Here is a 23687-nt window from a genome sequence, read left to right on the forward strand (position 1 = left end):
ACACCCTCTCCATATTTACTCTATCTAGGCCTTTCAACATTGAGTTGGATTCAATGAGATTCCCTTTTCATTCTTCTAAACACCAGTCAGTGCAAGCCCAAAGTCTTCAAATGCTCATCATATATTAACCCTTTCATTTCCGGGATCATTCTCGTAAACATTCTCCAAACCCTCCCCCCAATGACTAACCAAGAACTCAAAAAGTGTGACATGGAATAATTTATTTAGAAAAAGAATGGTTTCATGCCACATATCTAATTATATGTTGACCCATCAGTCCTTTAAGTCTGCTGTGGACTGGCAAGCTGTTTACTCCTAAAAAAACACAATTGATTTAAATAAAATAGTGAATGCTATAAGACCAGTGTTAAAATTATTGCAAAAACACGGCAAAAATTGACTACATATTTAAATCTGTTTCAATTCTTATTTCCAACACTTATTGATTTTGATTCCCTGCAAAAATAAGGCAGTGTGAAACGAAAGCGAGAGTTCCGAGTTAGATTTGCTGAGGTCTGTGCGCGGTAGGAACTGTTTGATGTGGGATATTTTGACAGCGTTCGCTGGTGCAGGGGGAACAGGAAGACAGCAGCGCCACCGGTTGCGGCCTCCGCCATGAGTTTTGAGTGGCCCTGGCAATATAACTTCCCTCCTTTCTACACGTAAGTCGTATTTGATTCGCTTTTCACGTTGGAGATGTGGAATAAAGCAAATGAACTGAATAAGAGACCGAGGTCGGATGGATAGGCGCTTCCCGCGGAGATCGTCACAGAGGAAGTTGTCAATAGGGAACGAGGAAGAGTCGCCTCCCTGACTCTTCCCACCTGTTTCTCACCACTTTGTGAGCCAAGACCCGAACGCAGAAGGGTCTACCTTTGTGGACACTTCAGTTCTCCCAATTGCCACCTTATTTCAAACCCTCCCAAAATCCAGCCATCACCTTGCAGCAAGCTCCCTAGCTCAGGCGTATTCCTTTCCCTGGGCCCAGGGTACCTTTTTACATGCAACGAACGTATCTCTTCTAACAATTTAGACATGCAAACAGCTTATCAGTCTGTATAACTTACCCTGTTCCCTTATTATTTAAATACCGCACCTCTGAAACGAGGCGGTTGCTCTCCAGTCTTGACCAATTAGCCTACTTCCAATCATAGGATGCACCCTTTCCTGCCTTGGCTTGTATGGGATAGAGGAACACTTTGTGTGTTTTCATCTCCTGAAACCAGGTTTGTCAAACTTCTGTCCCAAATTCTTTCTCTAACCCAAGAGATACAGGGCAACCATCCTCTCCTTTGATGCAAGAATATTCCTAGCTCCCTGGTACCAAGCCTATCCACCCACTTCCTGAATCCAGATACTGTATTGGAGAAAAGTAATTTCATTCTGATCATTAGAGAAAATACAGACAAGTTTTTATTAATATTCCTCACAATACAAAGTTGCCATATATGAAAGTTGCTTGTTGTGGAAAGCAAGTCTATTGCACCAATACAGAGATACTTCTTGATTTTCTTTAAGCAGGAGGGTGAAATATTCTGCAATCGCTGTCAAGGACCATGTGACATCATTTAAAAGGATAGTGCCTGTTAGCACCCTGCATTGTAAGTGTCGTAAAGTGCTCGGGTGTTTCAGAGATTATGGAGCAATTATTTCTAAATGTTCATGAGACGGTGATGATAAGCTGCATTTTTTGATGACTACAGGTTCCGAGGTGAAAATATACCTAAAGTACCATTTTGCAGGGAATTCCAGGACTTGGACCCAGCAAAGATACTGTACATGGATGGTGATTCAAGTCGGAATAGTGCAAAAGCAGAAAGGAGAATTGCATCTTGTGTGTTCTGTGCAGTAGTTGCCTTTGCAGAAGAGGGAGAACTGTTCAGGAACTGGTAGAGCACATGTAACCAAAGTGAATTTCCTCACTTTCCTGCAGAGATGTAATGAACAGCTACTGTGCACTACACAAGCTGCCATTTTGATGCTAGATTAACTACCTGGAAATTAAATGGTATCCAATGTCCAAGTCATTGGGTGCTGCTGAATTGGCCTTAAATGAGTGAAGAACATTCTTTACCTATTAAGCCAATTCAAGGTGTCCAATCAAAAGTCAGATAGTCAGGGTTTGCATCCAGGTCCAGAGAGAGCCACTTGGTGTTGAGAATCAAAGTTGGGGGGTGGAGAACAAGTGGTGATAAGAGCCTGTGATTAAAGTTAGAGGCTAGGGTAAAGGTGGTCATCTCGCCTGTTGATCAGGGAGCGGGATCATATCAGGTAACTGATGGATTGAAAGTTGGGAATTGGTTGGTGAGTGGGGTTGGGCTGGTGATTTAGGTGATCATTTAACTGAGGGATCATTTAATTGATGGGATATCTGGAAGAAAAACCACTCAGCACATAACTTCAAAGAGATCTAACTTGACTGGAGCTCCCAGCAACCACCTGGCTCCTGCATTGGCAGTTCAACTTCTGTTCCTACAAAAGCAGGCCTCACGTGTGTGTTGGGAGCCGGTTTTGCATCCTTGACTTACAGATAGTATGGTTCATTGCATTGAGAATAAAAATGCCAAGTGCAGCATCCAGATGTGAATGGCATGCCATTCGATGCCAGTGTTCATGTCCAGGCATCTTCCTGTGTTAGGCATTAGAGGAAAGCAAATGTCAGACTTCACAGATCATACTGTAATAACCTGATTTTCCTTCAAGTTTATTGCTTACAGAAATTGAATCACATAGCACAGAAAATATGTGTCTTGATAACTTAATTTCCAGCATAAATATTGAGGTTAGAACAAGCAGTCAGGCTGTTTTAACCGGATGGTGCTGGGATTCTTGATTGTTGTTGACTCAGCCAGATGCGTGAAGAATATTCTGACATGTTCCTGATTTGCACCTTTGTCAATAAAAGGAAGGCTTTAGGCAGTGAAGAGATGAGTTACTTGATGAGAGGGTGCAGGGGTGATTTACCAGGAAACTTGCCTGGACTGGAGGACATGTTAGGAGCACAGAGTGAGTGAGCTCGGGCTTTTCTCTTTGGAGTAAAGGAGTGTGAGAGATATCTTGATAGAGGTGTACAAGATGACAAGAGGCATAGATCGAGCAGATATCCGGAGACTTTTTCCTAGGGTGAGATGGTCAATACATGGGGGTATAATTTTAACCTGATTGGCCTCTCTATTTAAGAAAGGAAAGAGAGCATCCACTTAAGGTGAGATGGGGTCATTTCAAGGGAGATGTGAGGAGTAAGTTTTTTTACACGGAGAATGGTGAGTGCGTGGAATATGCTACTTGGGTGGTGATAGAGGCAGATACTAAGAGACATTTGGATAGCCCTTAACATCTGAGGGCGTATCCTGTTGAATTTTTACTCAGCCATCATTGAGTGTGTTGTGACCACATTTGGTTTCCTGCCTCCTTCTCCCTCTCCAAGTCCAGGTTACAACGAGTGGTCCACTCAGCGGAGAAGATCATTGGCTGACAGCGACCAACATTAGAAGACCTGTTCACCGTCAGAGCAAAGGAAAGAACTGAAAAAATTACTGCTGATTCTACCCACCCTCGCAGTCACTATTCATAAAATTGCCATCAGGGAGACCCTATAAGTCCATCACCACCAGGACCAAAGCTTCTTTCCTGCAGCTATCCAGCTTCTCAACAAAATTTATTCAGGTGGTCAACCTAACTGAACCTGCACAGCATCCGCCAAGTGGTCTTTGTTGTTCTCCTTAGAAACACAGAAAACGTACAGCACAATACAGGCCCTTCGGCCCACAAAGCTGTACTAAGCATGTCCCTACCTAAGAACTACCTAGGCTTTACCCATCGCCCTCTATTTTTCTAAGCTCCATGTAGCTATCCAGGAGTCTCTTAAAAGACCCTATCGTTTCCACTGCCGCTGGCAGCCCATCCCACACACTCACCACTCTCTGTGTAAAAAAACTTACCCCTGACATCTCCTCTGTACCTACTTCCAAGCAGCTTAAAACTGTGCCCTCTCATGCTAGCCATTTCAGCCCTGGGAAAAAGCCTCTGACTAAACACACGATCAATGCCTCTCATTATCTTGTACACCTCAATCAGGTCACCCCTCATCCTCCGTCGCTCCAAGGAGAAAAGGCTGAGTTCACTCAACCTATTCTCATAAGGCATGCTCCCCAATCCAGGCAACATCCTTGTAAATCTCCTCTGCACCCTTTCTGTGGTTTTCATGTCCTTCCTGTAGTGAGGCGACCAGAATTGAGCAGAGTATCCTTGTTCTGTGGATAATTATTTAATCTGTTCGTATGTTGACATTCATTTAAGTATGGTTATTGTCGTTTGTGCATGTAACTGTTCTGCTAATTGTTGATTGCTTATGACTGCACTATTGACTTTTAAATTGTTGATTGCTATTGTGCTGTCAGTTATGGTATTGTCCTGTGTTTTATGCTTAGAACCAAACTACAGTCAATTCTGGTATGTTTCACATACTGGCTATGAAGTGATTCTGATTGTAATTGTATAGAAATGGAAGGATATGGACATTATGTAGGCAGAAGAGATTAGTTTAATTGCCCATTTGATTGCTAATTTAATTGGGTCGGCAAAACATTGTGGGCCAAAGAGCCTGTTCCTTTGTTGTACTGTTCACTAACCTATGTTCTCAATAAAAAATATTGGAAGTAGTTCAGAGGTGGTATACTAGACTGACCCTTGAATTAACAGGTAGTCTTATGAAGAAAGGCTGAATAGGCTAGGCTTATATTCATGGAGTTTAAAAAAGTGAGGGGTGACTTGATTGAGACATAAAATCCTGAGGAGGCTTGACTGAGTGGATGTTTCGTGTTGTGGGAGAATTTAGAACGATTCAAGGAGAGGTACTCTCAAAGTCAGAAATACGACCATTCTTTTCTGCACTTTGAGAATTTGGCATTTTGTTTTGAAAGAACAGTAGAAGCAGAGCCTTTGAATATTTTAAAGGCAAAGTTGGATAAATTCTTGATAAGCAAAAATGTGGATGAGCTGGTCAGGTTACAATCAGATCAGCCATCAACTTATTGAATGAAGTACAAAGCAGATTCAAGGGGCCAAATGATTTACCATCTCTCCTAAATTGTTTGTTTTGTTCTGAACAATTTTCTATTTACGGCATTGATTGTACCAGCTGAGTGAACAGTACATTGGAGATGTTGAATAATCATCTCATACATTGAGGTTATAGAAGCATGAAAGTATGTCATAACCTTTGTCTAAAAACTGCACAAATAAACCCTTTAACCAAAAGGCAATGTTTATATTTGAAATCATTAACCCTCCAAGGCATTGGTGAGACCCACTGTAAATTGGGGGACTGTTCTGTTGAGTACCTCCACACCATCCGCCAAAAGCGGAATTTGCCGGTGGCCAACCATTTTAATTCCTGTTCCCATTCCCGTTCCAACATGTTGTTCCATGGCCTTCTCTTCTGCCACGATGAGGCCGCTGTCAGGTTGGAGGAGCAACACTTCATATTTTGTCTGGGGAACCTCCAACCTGATGGCATGGATGTCAATTTCTCCTTCCAGTAATACATTTTTTACTTCTCCCTTCCATCTCCTGTTTCACACTCTGGCCTCTTACCTCTTCTCGCCTGTCTGTCACCTCCCCCTGAGTCCCCTCCTTCTTCCCTTTCTCCTATGGTCCACTCTTCTCTCCTATCAGATTCTTTCTTATCCAGCCCTTTACCTTTCCCACCCACCTGGCTTCACCCATCAACTTCTAGCTAGTCTTCCTTCCACTCCCCCAACTTTTTTATCCTGGCGTCTTCCCCCTTCCTTCTCAGTCCTGAAAAAGGGTGTCAGCCTGAAACATCGACTGTTTGGCCATTTCCATAGATGCTGCCTGACCTGTTGAGTTCCTCCAACATTTTGTGTGTGTTGCTTGACATTACATGGGACATACAGCACAGAAGGCGGTTTTTTGCAAAAGCAGGCCACACTAACATTTACGCTCCGCTCAAGCCTCTTTTCCTTGTTCCTCAAGGAGTCATAGAGCATTGGGCTCTTCAGCCCAACCGATCCATGCTGACCAAGATGCCCGTTAAATTAGTCCTGTTTGGTCCATATCCCTCTAACTTCCTGTCCACGTGCTTGTCCAGTTGCCTTTTAAATGTTGTTAATGTACCACATCACATTAACACATCAACCACATCTTCTGGCAGTTCATTCCATATACGGACCACCCTCAGGGTGAAAAAGTTGCCCCATAAGTTCTTATTAAATCTCTCTCCTCTCACCTTAAACCAGGGTTTCCCAATCTGCTTAATGTTATTGGTCTATGGCATAAAAGAGGTTGGGAACCCCTGTCTTAAACCTATACACTCTAGTTCTTGATTCCCTAACCCTGGGGAAAAAGACTCACTTTATCCATGCTCCTTGTGTTTTTATACACCTCTGTAAGATCACCCCTCATTCTAATATGCACCAATGAATAATGTCCCAGCCTGCGAATCCTTTTCTATAACTTAGTCTCTCAAGTCCTGGCAACATCCTCATAATTTTTTTTCTGCACTTTTTCCTTATGTAATTCTTGTTTTCCTTTCTCTCTAACACGTTTGTCTGTTGTTACCATAATACAAAGTCAAAAATCATTTATTATCAAAGTACGGATATGTTATCATACATTGAGATTTTTTTCCTGCATGCATTTACAGGAAAATAAAGAAACTGTACATAAAGACTGACAACCGATGTGCAAAAAAGACAAGTTGTGCAAATAAAAAAATACTGAGAATCTGAGTTGTAAAGGGATCTTGAAAGTGAGTCAGAAGGTCGTAGAATTTGTTCAGAGTCGTGGTGATTGAAATTAACCATGCTGATTTAGGAGCCTGATGGTTGTAGGGTAATAATTGTTCCTGAACCTGTTGGTATAGGACCTAAGGCTCCTGTACCTCCATCCCGATGATAGGAGTGAGAAGAGAACATGGTCTGGATGGTGGGGGTCTTTGATGAGGGATGTTGCTTTCTAGTGGCAACGCTCTATGTAAATATGCTCAGTGGTGGAGAGGAATTTGCCTGTGATGGACTGGGCTGTATCCACCACTTTCTGTGGTCTTTGCCATTCCTGGTGTTTTCATACCAGGCAGTGATGCAGCCAGATAGGATACTCTCCACTGTGCATTTATAGAAACTTGTCGAAAGTTTTTGATGAAATGCTGGATCTATACAAACTTCTAAGAAAGTAGAGTTACTATTGTGATTAATTACTGTAACAGTTACTGATGCTCTCCATCTCCATTCCCTGAATGAGGATTAGCTCTTGGCCCTCCAGCTTCTTCCTCTTGTAGTTCCTTTTCAGTATTTTTATTGATTTTGATTTCTATATATAGAAGAATACAGAGTTCAAGAGAATACATATTATAAAACAAAAGACAAAATATAATAATACCAGATACAGTATATTGAATCACATTAGCGAACTCCTTACTCTATATTCATATGGATTAGATTAGTTCATATATTAGAATATAAACAATTTTATTAAGAAAAAAAAAGATCTACACCCACTACCAAAGCCGAAGCTGTTTGGGGAAAAAAAGAAAAAAGAAACATATCAGATAATAAAATATACTGTTAACCAACTTCTGTACTTTAACAAGTCAAAGATTATGAAAATAACTTAAAAACGGCCCCTACAAATTTTGAAAATCTTGGTTAGATTCAGAAATTGAACAACGAATCTTTTTTAAATTTAGGCATGCCATAACATCCCATAACCACTGAGCATGATTAGGCAGAACAGCATCCTTCCATTTAAACAAAAGCGCCCTCCTAGCCATAAGAGAGATAAAAGACAGAATGTGCAGATCAGATGTCTTCAAGATGATATCTTTCCTTCCAACAATACCAAATAGGGCAGTCAAAGGATGAGGCTTAAAATTTACTTTAAAGAATACAGAAAAAGTTTGGAATACTTCCTTCCAATATTTTCCAAGACTTGGGCACGTCCAAAACATATGAATAAGTGAAGCTTATTCATATGTTACACCTATCACAGTAGGGAGATATATCCATATAAAAACGAGATAATTTACCCGTGGTCATATAAGCCCTATGAACCACTTTAAATTGTAGGAGGGAATGACGAGCACATAGCAATGAAGTATTAACCAATTTAAAAATCTCATTCCAAGTTTCTTCTGAAATTGAGGTCTGTAAATCTTGTTCCCAAAGATTTTTAATCTTGTCTAAAGAACCATTTCTCATTCCCAACAACATATTTAGATTAGATTAGATTATGAGGACATCTATCTTTTATTGTCATTTAGAAATGCATGCATGAAGAAATGATACTATGTTCCTCCAGTATGATATCACAGAAACACAGGACAGACCAAGACTAAAACTGACAAAAACCACATAATTATAACATATAGTTACAGCAGTGCAAAGCAATACCATAATTTGATAAAGAGCAGACCATGGGCACGGTAAAAAAAAAGTCTCAAAGTCCCAATAGCCCATCATGTCACGCAGACGGTAGAAGGGAGAAACTCTCCCTGCCATGAACCTCCAGCACCACAAACTTGCCGATGCAGCACCCTGGAAGCACCCGACCACAGCTGACTGAGTCTGTCCGAAAACTTCGAGCCTCCGACACTGAGCGCCATCTCTGCCGAGCGCTTCGACCCTGCCCCGGCCGCTGAGCAGCAAGCAAAGCCGAGGACTTGGGGCCTTCCCCTCCCGAGATTCTGAATCACACAGTAGCAGCGGCAGCGAAACAGGCATCTCAGAAGTTTCACCAGATGTTCCTCCATGCTCTCACGTCTGTCTCCATCAAATCAGGATTGTGCACGGCACCCTACTTGACAGATAACAGATATTCATCACCGGAGTGGCCGCTGCAAACTGCGTCGCACCGCCATCTTCTCCTTAGAATATTGGATTATCAGGTTCTTTTTATATAATTTAATAAAGTAAGAAAATTTTCTTTAAATAGGTATTTATAATTCTTAGTAATTGTTACACCCAAATAAGTGAATTGGTTTCTTACAGTTTTAAAAGGGTGGTTAATATCAGTTAATACCAAATTATTCAAAGGAAAGAGTTTGCTCTTGTGTAGGTTCAGTTTATATCCAGAAAATTGACTAAAACAAGATAGTAAAGAAAGCACAGAAGGTAATGAGGTTTCAACAGACATTAGAAATGTAAAGCAATAAATCATCCGCATAAAGTGAAACTTTGTGGATAGTACCCTTCCATAGAATACCAGTGATATCCTTAGATTCTCAAAAAGCAATAACTAAAGGTTCTAAAGCCAGGTCAAAGAGTAAAGGACTCAAAGGGCAACCTTGTCTGGTTCCACGTTGAAGTTTGAATGGTTTACAATTCTGAGAATTAGTAAGAACCTGAGCAAAAGGGGATAAATACAGTAATTTAATCCATTGAATAAAGTTGGACCCAAAATTAAATTTTTCTAAAATTTTAAATAAATAATGCATTCAACCCGATCAAAAGCCTTCTCAGCGTCTAAGGATATCACACACTCCGATATCTCCTTAGAAGGAGAATAAATAACATTTAATAATCGACAGATATTAAAATGCGAATATCGATTTTTAATAAAGCTAGTCTGATAGTCAGAAATGACAGATGGTAAGATATTTTCCATCCTACGGGCCAGAACTTTAGATAAAATTTTAGCATCAACAGTAAGTGAAGAAATTGGTCTATATGAAGAACATTCAGTTGGGTTCTTATTCTTTTTAAGGATAAGTGAAATAGAAGCTTCGTAAAAGGATTGCGGTAACCTACCTAACTTAAGAGAGTCTGAAAAAACTGAACATAAATGGGGTATGAGCAAAGAGGAAAAAGCGGTATAAAATTCTCCAGAAAATTCGTCAGGACCTGGAGCTTTCCCTGAATGCAACAAACGTATAGCTTCGGCTATTTCTTCGTGAGAAATACATTGATCCACTGTTTTCGGTCATCGACAGAAAGCGTAGGGATATTTATTTGGTCTAAAAAGTTATCCATTACAGTATTATCTTTAAGAAGATCAGAGCTATAAAGTTTAGAATAAAATTCTCTAAAAGTATCACCTATTTCTAAATGATCAGTTGTCCTAGTACTGTTAGCTTTATAAATTTCTTTAATCTGTCGTTTAGCACTCAAAGTTTTAATTTGGTTAGCCAATAATTTACCGGTTTTATCCCCATGGATATAAAATTGTCTTTATCCTTTAAAAGTTGAGTTTCAATAGGGTATGTTAATAAAAAATCATGTTTAGCTTTAATTTCAACCCGTCTTTTATATACAGCAGGATCTGAGGTCAAAGCGTAATCTTCATCTAATTGTTTCAGCTGATTGGCTCCTCTTGTAGTCGATAAATCAACCCTTTCATTTTGCTGACATTGAATGAGGAGTGGTTGTTGTGGCATCACTCAACCAGATTTTCAATTTTCTATATGCTGATTCTTCACTACCTTTAATTCAGACAACAGTGGTATCGTCATCGTCAACAATACATCAGTATTATTCCCTTCAAGCATTTCCCCTTAAAACAATTCCAGTGACAGTAGTTGCATTCCCAGCTGAGATAAATAAGTTTCTTCTTGAGTTCTCTGTTGGCTTTCTTAGAACCCTCTGTTGTAACATGAACTGGAAGAAAAATCTGCTGCCAGCCTGGCTCCATAACATAGCAATACATCAAATATGTGCAGCTAAGGAAAGTAATCATTCTCGGAACATTTGATTATATTCTTGACGACTTATGTAGCATTGCATTGAATGGCCATTAGTCTCACTTATAAACTATTATTGCAACACTTGATGACATTCTGTGTAACTTCCTTAGGAGTTTGCAAAGATTTGGAATGACATCTAAAACTTTGACAAACTTCTATAGATGTGCAGTGGAGAGTATATTGACTGGCTGCGTCACAGCCTGGTGTGGAAGCACCAATGCTCTTGAATGGAAAATCCTGCAAAAAATACTGGATACAGCCCAGTCCATCACAGGCAAAGCCCTCTCAACCATTGAGCACATCTACATGGAGCATTGTTGCTGGAAAGCAGCATCCATCATCAAAGAACCCCACCACCCAGAACATTCTCTCTTCTCGCTGCTGCCATCAGGAAGAAGATACAGGATCCTCAGGACCCACACCACTAGGTTCAGGAACAGTTATTACCCCTCAACCATCAGGTTGTTGAACCAGAGGGGATAACTTCACTCAACTCCACTTGCCCCATCACTGAACTATTCCCACAACCTTTGGGCTCACTTTCAATGACTCGTCATCTCATATTCTTGATATTTATTGTCTGTTTATTTATCATTATTATTTCTTTCTTTTTGTATTTGCACAGTTTGTTGTCTTTTGCACACTGGTTGAATGACCAATTGGTGTGGTCTTTCATTGATTCTGTTATGGCTTTTTTTATTTATTATGGACTTATTGAGTATGCCCGGAAGAAAATGAATCTCAGGGTTGTATATGGTGACATATGTATACTTTGATAATAAATTTACTTTGAACTTTGAAAGCAGTATTTCTGTCTTAAACTTGCAATTCACAGCCTTGAATTATATGCACTTTCTTGTTTTCCCTGATGCATCTGATGAAAAGAAACTAAAAACAGCATCATTTCATTCATTTTCTCAGTTGTGATCCAGTTGAGAAGCACTGTCAAGTTTGAATCTGAGGTTTGTACATTCAAGGCCAATTTAAAAGCTTAAGCCCAAAACTGTAGGTTTACACTTTTTTAGAGTACCAAAAGTAGGTTGCATTGTCAAAAGTTGTTTTTTTTTTATGTGAAAAGTTAAAACTGATCTCTTAAGTAGCCTTGTAGTTGGTTTCCTGGGTGATTATTTATCCAGTTATTACTCCACTGCTTTTCGAAGAGGTGCTATGTGAAAATTGACTGCTATGTGTTTTATATTATAAGAGTGTCTACAAAAGATACTCATTGGAAGAAGCATTATTTATATCATGCTGAGGTTGAGAAAGGCACAAAATAAATACAAGCCTGAAGCTGATTGGTAGATGTGAGAACAGTTCCTGATCAATCTCATTTCATGATGTTGGACAGGAAATACTGGTTAATCCTGTCATCAGCCTTGCAAATTTCGCCAGAACAACAGGAAGGAGCCTTTATAATGATGGAAAATATCCCAAGGTGCTTCACAAAAGACAAAAAATTGACACAACTTGAATAAATTGGGACAAATAAATAAAAATTCAAGCAATGCAGTATTTTATTGAATGTCTTAGAAGAAGAAATAGAGTGAGACAAAGAGATTGAGTAAGAAAATTCCGGATCTTGGAGCTGACAAACCAGAAGGCATGAGTGCCACTAGTGAGGTGGACATACAGTACTGTACAAAAGTCTTAGGCACATAAATATAGCGAGGGTGCCTAAGACTTTTGTACAATACTATAACAATTTTACGTAAACACAAACACACACAACACGCTGGAGGAACTCAGCAGGTCGGGCAGCATCAGTGTAAAAGATCGGTCGACGTTTCGGGCCAGAACCCTTCGTCGGGACTGTAGAGGGAAGGGGCAGAGGCCCTATAAAGAAGGTGGGGGGAGGGTGGGAAGGAGAGGGCTGATTTTATGTATTGTACTGTACTGCCACACAAAAAAACAAATTTCATGACATATGTGAGTGATGATAAACCTGATTCTGATATGGGTCTGTGTTGTGGACTGAGAGTGGGAAGAGGGCACAGAGAAGGGGATCATGGTTGGGAAAAGAGGAAGGGAGAGGGGAGGGAACAGGAAGTACCAGAGAGACGGTCTGTAATGGTCAATAAAGTAATCATGTGGAATCAAAGTATGTTGCCTGGTGTCTCAGGGCTGGGTGTGTCTGCACCTGGCCCTGGCACTCCTCCTCTGCCACCTGTCCCAAAATCCTGCCGCAGCGTTCCACCCTCACCATTCCCAACATCCTTTGCTCCCGCCAGATTTACAAACTCGCTCTCTGCTCTACGTTGATATATACCTAAGACTTTTACACAGTACTGCAGTAGGGTATGAACATAAATCCTTCATTTTATTTTGGTTGCCAGAAGAATGGCTTTAAACTGGAGATAATGCAAGGGGCAAAGCCATAGAGCTGTCTGAGGATGACAGCTAATGGTTGTACTTGTACTTAATCCAGGTATTGCTGTCACCCAGTGACATTTCCAACTAGAGTGAGGTTTACTGTCACTGAATTCTATGGCATAAAGTCAGTTGTTTTGTAGCAGCAGTACAATGTAAAGGTGTAAAATTGCTATGAATTACAAAATAAATAGTGCAAAAAAAGGAATAATGAGGCAATGTTCATGGTTTCAATCTAGAGCCCATGCTGCTTATAACTGAGTGCCCAGTGAGCACAGAATTGGGTATGTTTGCAGACAAGTAGTCTGCCACCATTATCTCACCTCTCACAATAGAATGATTCTCCAGGGGGGGAAATAACAAAAGAATACAGAGTTGAACAGTGGAATATTTTTCATTGTTGTGTTCCTTCCCCTTTGTGATTTCCACCATTTCGTGGTTGAGGAATGAGGCAAGGTGAAAGAGAGACAAATGAAGAGCTCTACAGACACCTACAAATAAATCTTTGTGATTAGACAATTCATGCTTGTTTAACCATGCTTAGATTTGGGAAAGACTCTTCAAGCAGAATGGCATGATATTTTGGGGGTGGGAGGCGGTGATGTAACTAATGAAGCCTCACTGGCCGTTTGTCTCAGTTATTGGGAAATATAACTTCATCGCTTAAATAAAAACTAAAAGAAACAAAAGTCCAAAGGTTAACCACAAACGTCAGTGGATGTTAATTTTGCCATTCACTGTCACCAGAAATGATTGCTGCTTGGAGAAGGGATACTAAATATAGAATGATTAATACAAAAAAGAATGAACTTGTGGATATTGGACACACTTTCCCAGTGCTGTCAAAGATTAGCAGAAAATTTAAGCAAAACTATCAATTCTTTACAGCAGACGCAGCATCTATGTAAATGTAATAGGGAGCAAAGTACTTTTTCGATTGTACGTATTTCTGAGAGACTGCACAACATCTTTTAATCTCCTATTTAATGTTCTTTTGTGAATTTATTTGTGGGCAAACTCTCAGTCATAAGGTAAATGGTGAAGTTAATAGAAATCCAGATTTTTGATTACTGACATGCTTGCTGTAAGGCAAGAACAGGAGAACTGCATGGTTTTTTCCTTCCCTTACAAACAGTCATTTAAACTATGGATAAATACAAGAGCTACAGAAATGAGGTCATAGGGTATAGTTATGTTTTACTGACTGTCTTACCAAGTATTATTAATAGCGATGTTCCACAAAGCAATCAGTCCTTTTCCATTTAATCTATTCCCAATTGAAAGATTGTTCAACCAAGTTGAAAATTTACAGAGATTCAAACATATATTTAAGATGTGAAAGTTTGAGTAGGTAAATTGGATTGAATTTCACACTATAAGCACAGGACAAAGGACATTGAAGCTAATTTTAGAATGATTTGAGAGTATAATGTTAGTTGTTAGACAGCTTTGCATGAAATGGAGTGTGGATATGTGAATGCAGAGTAGGCCTCTATGTGATCAATAGCTGGAAAAATACAGAAGCAAACATTGGCAGTTGAGCCTGTGTATGGAATACTTGAGGAATAACGGAAATAATTTCTTAAACTATTATAGTCATTTAGCAAAGAATTGGCTCTTTGGCCAACGGTGTCCATGTTGACCATCAAGTATCCATCTTTTCTAACCCATTACCAGTACTTCTTCTGTAGACTACTTTATTTAGATGCTTAAACGTTGTAAGCATTTGTCAGTAATACCTTTTCAAGCAGTGTGTTCCAAGCTCCAACCATCCTATGGGTGAAAAGGTTCTTTTTCAGACCACTCTAAACCTTGTATCCTTATCCTAAACGTATGCCCTCTAACTTTAGATACCTCTGTTATGGGGAAAGTTTCTGCTATCTACCCTGTCTAAGCTGAGGTCGCCTCTTATCCTTCTTCAGTCCCAAGAAAAATAAAGCCAGCCTATCCAGTCTTCTGTCATATAATGCATAGGCTCAAAACATAAATGTAACAATTAATGCCATGTGCAGTACTTCAGCTATGGCAAATCTAATGTTTTATAAGGTGTATCATAACCTCTCTGCTCTTGTATTCTTTGGTCTGGATAATAAAGGCCAATAAGGGATTTTAGGATGCTGCCTTCATTATGTTGTCATAAATGAAATTCTCCATTCCAGAAATACTCCAAAGCTTGCTTATGTTTTTGAGCCTATGCATTAATCCAATACTTATTCACTTGTTAGATACATGCTAGAACACTAACATCACACTTACCTTTCAAAATTAAGCATCTGAAGGTGCGACAGTCTTGGAATATAATAACTATTAATCTTACAGCGGTGTTGTTATTGACTGAGCAGTGTATTTATGTATGAAGATATTTAATCAGATAAGTACCCATCTCAATATATACTTGCATTAAATGTGAGGAATAAGGATTAACTTGAGTCCTACACTCCTATTCACATGTTTCAGTATTACAATTGCACCAATATTGATACACTGGGGAGTCAACTTGTATTAGAATTTGCAATTGCTGTTCTATTACTTTGACAAAATGTCAAAACGTTTCATGCGTGTACGTTGGTTTGCTGATACATTTATCACTATAAGGCCAAGTAATGAGTAGTTTTTAGAATAACCTACTAACTAAAAACATTTTCTTACCCACATAATTCTGTGTTTTTTATTGCCAGACTACAACCAAATGTTAACACACAGCGTAAGCAACTAGCAGCATGGTGCTCACTGGTGCTCTCTTATCTACGCTATCACAAGCTTTACACTATTGATGTATTGGAGGCCCAAGAAAGCCCACTATTCAACAATAAGAAGATCCAAAGTATCCTTTTGCTAATCTACATTATACAGTAAATTTAGTGTTTAGATTTAGTGTTTGTCAGTACAGTAGATTCAGATGTAGTGTTTGTTAATATGCATTATACAGTAGATTTAGTATTTTGTTGTATTTCACCTATCAAAGTTAGGTTTCATAGATGTTTGAAATTTTATGGAATTGTACATGGCTACCATTTGTGCTATCTTTCTAAAAGAATTGTTCATCTTCTGCAGCAGCCTTGACTCAGTTGGTTGCACTTTCTGTTCTGAGTCTGAAGGTTATGGGTCCAAAACTGCCCTCAGGAGTTCAAGCACAAAAATCTAAGCTAACACTCCACTGTCATACTGAAGGAAGACACAGGATTGAAATAAGCTGCAGAGAGTTGTAAACTTAGCCATTTCCATCATGAGCATTGGCCTCCATAGTATCCAGGACATCTTCAAGGAGCGATACCTCAAAAAGGTGGCGTCCATCATGAACGACCCCCAACACCCGGGTCATGCCATGTTCTCAGTGTTACTATCAGGAAGGAAGTACAGGAGCTTGAAGGCGCCTTTACTTCCTGAGAAAGCTAAGGAAATTTGGCCTGTCCCCTAAAACCCTCACTAATCTTTATAGATGCACCATAGAAAGCATTCTTCTAGGGTGCATCACAACCTGGTATGGAAGTTGTCCTGTCCAAGACTGGAAGAAGCTGCAGAAGACCGTGAACACGGTACAGCACATCACACAAACCAATCTTCCGTCTGTGGACTCACTTTACACCGCACGCTGTCGGAGCAGTGCTGCCAGGGTAATCAAGAACACGACCCGCCCAGCCAACACACTTTCCGTCCCTCTTCCCTCCGGAAGAAGGCTCAGGAGCTTGAAGACTCATACGGCCAGATTTGGGAACAACTTCTTTCCAACTGTGATAAGACTGCTGAACAGATCCTGACCCGGATCTGGGCCGTACCCTCCAAATATCCGGACCTGCCTCTCGGTTTTTTTTGCACTACCTTACTTTCCCTTTTCTATTTCCTATTTATGATTTATAATTTAAATTTTTAATATTTACTATTGATTTGTACTCCAAGGAGCATGAAGAGCAGAATCAAATATCGCTGTGATGATTGTACGCTCTAGTATCAATTGTTTGGTGACAATAAAGTATAAAGTATATGCATTGATTCAGGAATAGCTTCTTCCCTCTGCAATCTGAATGGACATTGAACCCATGAACACTACCTCACTACTTTTTCATTTTTTCTCTCATTTTGAGTTACTTATTTAATTTAACTATTTAATATTTATACTTACTATAATTCAGTCTTTTTTCTCTTATTATGTATCACATTGTACTGCTGCTGCAAAGACAACAAATTTCACAACATATGCCAGTTATATTAAACCTGTTTCTGATTCTGACTACTCTACTATAGAGATGCTGTCCAAAAAGCCTTTGAATTGGGGTGCTTGAATTGTTCTGTAAAGGATGTAAAAGAACCTGTGGAGCTCTTTCAAGAAAGATTTAGGTATTATCCCTGCTGAAATGGCCAATAATTATCCTTTAAACAGTCTATCTGCTCATTATTCCTTTGCATATTTCTTATGTGTTGCTTGCCACATTTCCCATATTCTAGCACTACACACTTCAAAAGTACTTCATTGTTAATAGAATGCCTTAATCATTGTAGATGGGATATAGTCAAGAAAAATTGCAAAGTAAAGCATTTTCCCTAACTTCAGTTTGAAGGGAAGTTTCCCTTAGAAGCTATCCAAGTTGTATTAGAAGAACTCCGGAAAAAAGGTTAGTAGACTGCGTTATTCATTCTTCTCAGAAATTGAGACGAGATTTTTTTTCCCTTCAAAAAAAAATTAAATAAAGTTAGAATAAAATACTTCTTTGTGTGTTGCATTCCTATCTTTATGTATAAACTTAATAATTACCTCAGCTGCTCACTGCCCTCCTGCTGGTTTAGTAAGTATACAAATCACATGCTGTGTTACTGGTTCACGCAGAGTAAGGTTTATGTTGTGATAGCTGATCTCAGCAAAGACTGAAACAAGATATTTGTGACCCAGAGCAAATGCTATCTGGCCTGAGAGTTTTCTAACATTTTTAATTTCATATTTACAGCATCTGCAGTTTATTTTGATTTTCAGATTCCCCTAAGATTGTTTTGGTTAAGTAACCCATCATGAAGAAATAGGCAAATACTGGATGTTTAAATTTTGATATGATGATTGAATAGTTGACAAAAAAACAGAATTTTCTTTTCCTGCTTATGTGCTGGATTTGGTTTTGGGGAATATGTAGCTTAAGGTTTATGGACTGTATCTCCATTTGTTTTTACTCTCAGGAAACTTAGAATGGATTGATAAAAATAAAACTCGCTGTCTCATTATGTGGAGGAGACCAGAAGAATGGGGAAAACTTGTGTATCAGTGGGTAAGAAGTAGCTTGCTGACTACAGTACTTCAGACTCTGCAGTTAATATCCTGGAGGGTTGTAAAATTAATTCTCTCTATTAATATTTGTTTTATTTGATGCACTTATTTTGGCAGGCTGATAATGTTAAAAGGTAGATCTTTCTAAACAGCAACTGTTTGGAACAAAGAGAAGCTCATCACATTTTCCCCTTCTTGAAACTAAATTTCCAAAAAAAAACAAAAGAATAGCAATGAAAGTGTTGTACTTTTAAAAAAAACAATCAGTACCTTAAATATTCAGTAGCCTGCCTATATATTCAAAAGGCTTGGTAGTAGGTTGTCTCCACCCTTTCAAATAGTATGAATGACACAATTAAAGACTCCATGCTTTAGGACGCAAGAGTCCAACTGAAAGCAGTTCATTTATAAACTCATCCTAACCAGCCAAATAGACTTGCTGCACATGTCACTAAGAGGCTACCAAGATGTATGTTAAATAGAAATATCATTCTGGTGAAGCGAGACTGCATCTAACAGATGTCTGACCCCAGTGTATTTTGATGCTGATTATATATAAAGCAGCGGTCCCCAGCCACCAGGCCGCATGTGCTACTGGGCCGCGAGGAAACGATATGAGTCAGCTGCACCTTTCCTCATTCCCTGTCACGCACTGTTGAACTTGAACATAGGGTTGCCAACTGTCCCATATTTGCTGGGACATTCCGTATATTGGGCTAAATTGGTTTGTCCCATACGGGACCGCCCTTGTCCCGTATTTCCCCCGCTAAGGTAGAGCGTTCCTATGAAACCTTTTGTGCCGAAATGGTGTAAAGAGAAGAAGCAATTACCATTAATTTATATGGGAAAAATTTTTGAGTGTTCCCAGACCCAAAAAATAACCTGCCAAATCATACCAAATAACACATTAAACCTAAAATAACACTAACATATAGTAAAAGCAGGAATGATATGATAAATACACAGCCTATATAAAGTAGAAATAATGTATGTACAGTACAGTCGGAAAGATTAAGCCAAAACCGATTTGTGGAAAAAAATCGGCACGTACACGCATGCGCACATCACATATGTGCACGTCACGCATGCGCACAGGTGCCCCGCGCAAGGCTTCGTGGTCATGGTAGTCTTCCTCGAGGTAAACACAAGTGTCCTGGGATTTGACTGCTACTTTTGTCCCTTATTTGGGAGTGAGAAAGTTGGCAACCCTAACTGTAGGAGACATGTTGAGGTGAGTTTAACCCTACTTGAGCACCCCGCCCTCCCAGTTGGCCGGTCCGCAAGAATATTGTCAATATTAAACTGGTCCGCAGTGCCAAAAGGTTGGGGACCCCTGATATAAAGAAAATCCAAAAATAGGTTTCATCAAAGCTATCCTGAGTTCAGCAAACAAACGAGTTGTTCATGTAGTATTATTTATGAAGTAAGGTGGCATAGTAGCGTGGTGGTTGACATAACACTATTACAGTGCCTGTGACCTGGGTTCAATTTCTGCCACTGTCTGTACATTCTCCCTGTGATCATATGCATTTCCTCTGGGTGCTTCAGTTTCCTCCCACATTCCAAAGAGGTACGGGTTAGTAGGTTAATTGGTCACATGATGCAGTTGAGCCGGGCGGGCTTGTTTGGCTGGAAGGGCCTGTTACCGTGTTATATTTTAAATGCAAAAATAAAATTTCTGTGTCAAAGACTTAATGCTGTTGAAAGCAATTGTTTTGTAGTTTACTGTGTACAGTAATTTAGTTAAAAGTGCAGCATGTCTTAATCCAAAAGTGGAATTTAGAATGTAGGTAATATCATAGCATTTGTATAGTATATTGTATCAATTGTCTAATATTTAACATAGAATTTGCTTTGGCATTAATTCACATAATTAATTTCATTGAAGTGCAACCACTGTCCTATAAGAATGAAAAAATTGAAACAGGCCATTCAGCCCTTTATGCCTGTCCCAAATTTTAATTGATCCCAGTTGATTTGATTAAAGGAAGCAGGTTGTGCATTGCTGGATTTCATAATTGTCAATGAGATTTGTATAGCATCATTACCTCAATCACCAAGGAATTCCCACGACTTTATAGATTTAGGATATTGGCCATTCACCAGATAATGTCACCTGAAGCTGGTATGTGTCTGAATGTTTGGGCTGTCGTTGATAACTGGATGCTAATCAAATCTCAAATATTTATCCATTTTGTGTAGAGCTGATTTTTATCAATCTTTCAATTATTTCAAATTTAATGGCAATCCAATACAGTAATGGGGTAAGGTAACTTAAAATTTAGGGCTAATTAGCTTGATTATCTGTGCCTAAACCCAATGCATAGAACTATTCATTTTTAAATTTTATCTATTGCATGTCAATATCTGATATTAATATCCTGCAGGTTTCAAAGAATGGCTTGACAAACTCTGTATTTACATTTTATGAACTTTCCAATGGTGATGACACAGTAGGTGAAGGTAAGATGGACTTATAATTACCTGCTGTTAAATTAGCTTAGGAACCAAGAGGCTAATTGGCATCATGTTCATTTGTTTATTTCTATTTTAAACTGTTTATATCCTTCTATTGTATTGAGTCGCAATGTTATCACTTTTCTGTGAAGCCTCTTCCACTGATAACACAGAGGTGTATTTTATGTCTGGCTAACAGTCTGGTTTCTCTGATAAAAACAATCTCGTAACCACCTAAACAAAAGAAAGTCTGCAGATGCTGGAAATTCAAGCAACACACACAAAATGCTGGTAAAACACAACAGGCCAGGCAGCATCTATAGGAAGAAGTACAGTCGACGTTTCGGGCCGAGACCCTTCATCAGGACTAACTGAAAGAAGAGATAGTAAGAGATTTGAAAGGGGGAGGGGGAGATCCAAAATGATAGGAGATGATGGGAGGGGGAGGGATGGAGCTAAGAGCTGGACAGTTGATTGGCAAAAGAGAAACAAAGCTGGAAACACGGGAGAAAGAAAGGGGGAGGGGAGTACCAGAGGAAGATGGTGAGCAGGCAAGGAGTGATTGTGAGAGGGAAAGAGAGAGAGAAAAAATGGGGGGGGGGAATAATAAATGAATAAATTAAATGGGGGATGGAGTAGGAAGGGGAGGAGGGGCATTAGCGGAAGTTAGAGAAATCAATGTTCATGCCATCAGGTTGGAGGCTACCCAGACGGAATATAAGGTGTTATTCCTCCAACCTGAGTGTGGCTTCATCTTTACAGTAGAGGATGCCGTGGATTGACATATCAGAATGGGAATGGGACGTAGAATTAAAATATGTGGCCACTGGGAGATCCTGCTTTCTCTGTCAGACAGAGCGTAGGTGTTCAGCGAAACGATCTCCCAGTCTGCATCGGGTCTCGCCAATATATAGAAGGCCGCATCGGGAGCACCGGACACAGTATATCACAGCAGCCGACTCACAGATGAAGTGTCACCTCACCTGGAAGGACTGTCTGGGGCCCTGAATATTGGTGAGGGAGGAAGTGTAAGGGCAGGTGTAGCACTTGTTCCGCTTACAAGGATAAGTGCCAGGAGGGAGATCAGTGGGGAGGGATGGGGGGGTACGAATGAACAAGGGAGTCACATAGGGAGCGATCCCTGTGGAAAGCAGAAAGGGAGAGGGAGGGAAAGATGTGCTTGGTGGTGGGATCCCGTTGGAGGTGGTGGAAGTTACGGAGAATTATATGTTGGACCCAGAGGCTGGTGGGGTGGTAGGTGAGGACAAGGGGAACCCTATCCCTCGTGGGGTACCAGGAGGATGGGGTGAGAGCAGATGTGCGTGAAATAGGAGAGATGCGTTTGAGAGCAGAGTTGATCGTGGAGGAAGGGAAGCCTCTTTCTTTAAAAAAGGAAGATACCTCCTTCGTCCTGGAATGAAAAGCCTCATCCTGAGAGCAGATGCGGCAGAGACGGAGGAATTGCGAGAAGGGGATGGCATCTTTGCAAGTGACAAGGTGGGAAGAGGAATAGTCCAGATAGCTGTGAGAGTCCGTGGGCTTATAGTAGACATCAGTAGATAAGCTGTCTCCAAAGATAGAGACAGAAAGGTCAAGAAAGGGGAGGGAGGTGCCGGAAACGGACCAGGTAAATTTGAGGGCAGGGTGAAAGTTGGAGGCAAAGTTAATGGAGTCAACGAGCTCAGCGTGTGTGCAGGAAGCAGTGCCAATGCAGTCGTCGATATAGCGAAGGAAAAGTGGGGGACAGATATAGGCTAGGAACATGGACAGGTCCACGTAGCCAACAAAAAGGCAGGCATAGCTGGGACCCATACAGGTGCCCATGGCTACACCTTTAGTTTGGAGGAAGTGGGAGGAGCCAAAGGAGAAATTATTAAGAGTAAGGACTAATTCCGCTAGATGCAGGAGAGTGGTGGTAGAGGGGAACTGATTATGTCTGGAATCCAAAAAAAAGCGGAGAGCTTTGAGACCTTCCTGGTGGGGGATGGAGGTATATAGGGACTGGACATCCGTGGTGAAAATAAGGCGGTGGGGGCCAGGGAACTTAAAATCATTGAAAAAATTCAGAGCGTGAGAAGTGTCACGAACATAGGTAGGAAGGGATTGAACAAGGGGGGATAAAACAGTGTCGAGGTATGCAGAAATGAGTTCGGTGGGACAGGAGCAAGCTGAAACAATGGGTCTACCTGGACAGGCAGGTTTGTGGATCTTGGCTAGGAGGTAGAAACGGGAAGTGCCGGGTGTGGGAACTATAAGGTTGGTAGCAGTGAATGGGAGATCCCCTGAGTGGATAAAGTTGGTGATGGTGTGGGAAACAATGGCCTGGTGCTCCTTAGTGGGGTCATGATCGAGGGGTAAATAAGAGGAGGTATCCACGAGTTGTCACTGTGCCTCAGCAAGGTAGAGGTCAGTACGTCAGACTAAAACAGCACCCCCCTTATCGGCGGGTTTTATAGTAAGGTTAGGATTAGTGCGGAGGGAGTGGAGAGCAGAGCGTTCGGAAGGAGTAAAGTTGGAGTGGGAACAAGGTGCGGTGAAGTCGAGACGGTTGATGTCCCATCGGCAGTTAGCGATAAAGAGATCCAGAGCAGGCAGAAGACCAGAGCCGGGTGTCCATGAAGAGGAGAAGGGGTCATCGGTGGGGGTGGAAGAGTCCTTGCCGAAGAAGTAGGCTCAAAGACGGAGCTGGTGGAAGAGGAGTTCAGTGTCATGGCGCACACGGAACTCGCTGAGATGTGGGCGAAGGGGGACAAAGGTAAGACCCTTACTGAGGACAGAGCACTCTGCCTCAGAGAGTGGAAGGTCGGTGGGGGGGGGGTGGTAAAGACCCGACACGAATGGGAGCTGGGATCAGAGGGGGAGGGAGGCTGGTGGTGTCAGTGGAGGGGGGGGTTTGGGGTGAGAGGAAGATAG

General features: G+C 40.6%; 1 protein-coding gene across 1 annotated transcript in view; it reads left to right on the forward strand.

Annotated features, from left to right (window-relative positions):
- The first annotated feature begins 509 nt into the window (after positions 1 to 509).
- The window catches only part of vps25 (vacuolar protein sorting 25 homolog), a 28444-nt gene continuing 5266 nt past the window's right edge, over positions 510 to 23687 (forward strand). Inside the window, exons 1-5 of the mRNA XM_063037177.1 lie at positions 510 to 662; positions 15745 to 15890; positions 17623 to 17676; positions 18230 to 18318; positions 20705 to 20780. Coding sequence (XP_062893247.1) covers positions 616 to 662; positions 15745 to 15890; positions 17623 to 17676; positions 18230 to 18318; positions 20705 to 20780 — 412 coding nt within the window. The 5' untranslated portion in view covers positions 510 to 615. The remainder of the gene's footprint in view (positions 663 to 15744; positions 15891 to 17622; positions 17677 to 18229; positions 18319 to 20704; positions 20781 to 23687) is intronic.

Source organism: Mobula hypostoma, chromosome X1, assembly GCF_963921235.1.
Source record: "Mobula hypostoma chromosome X1, sMobHyp1.1, whole genome shotgun sequence".
NCBI lineage: Eukaryota > Metazoa > Chordata > Chondrichthyes > Myliobatiformes > Myliobatidae > Mobula > Mobula hypostoma.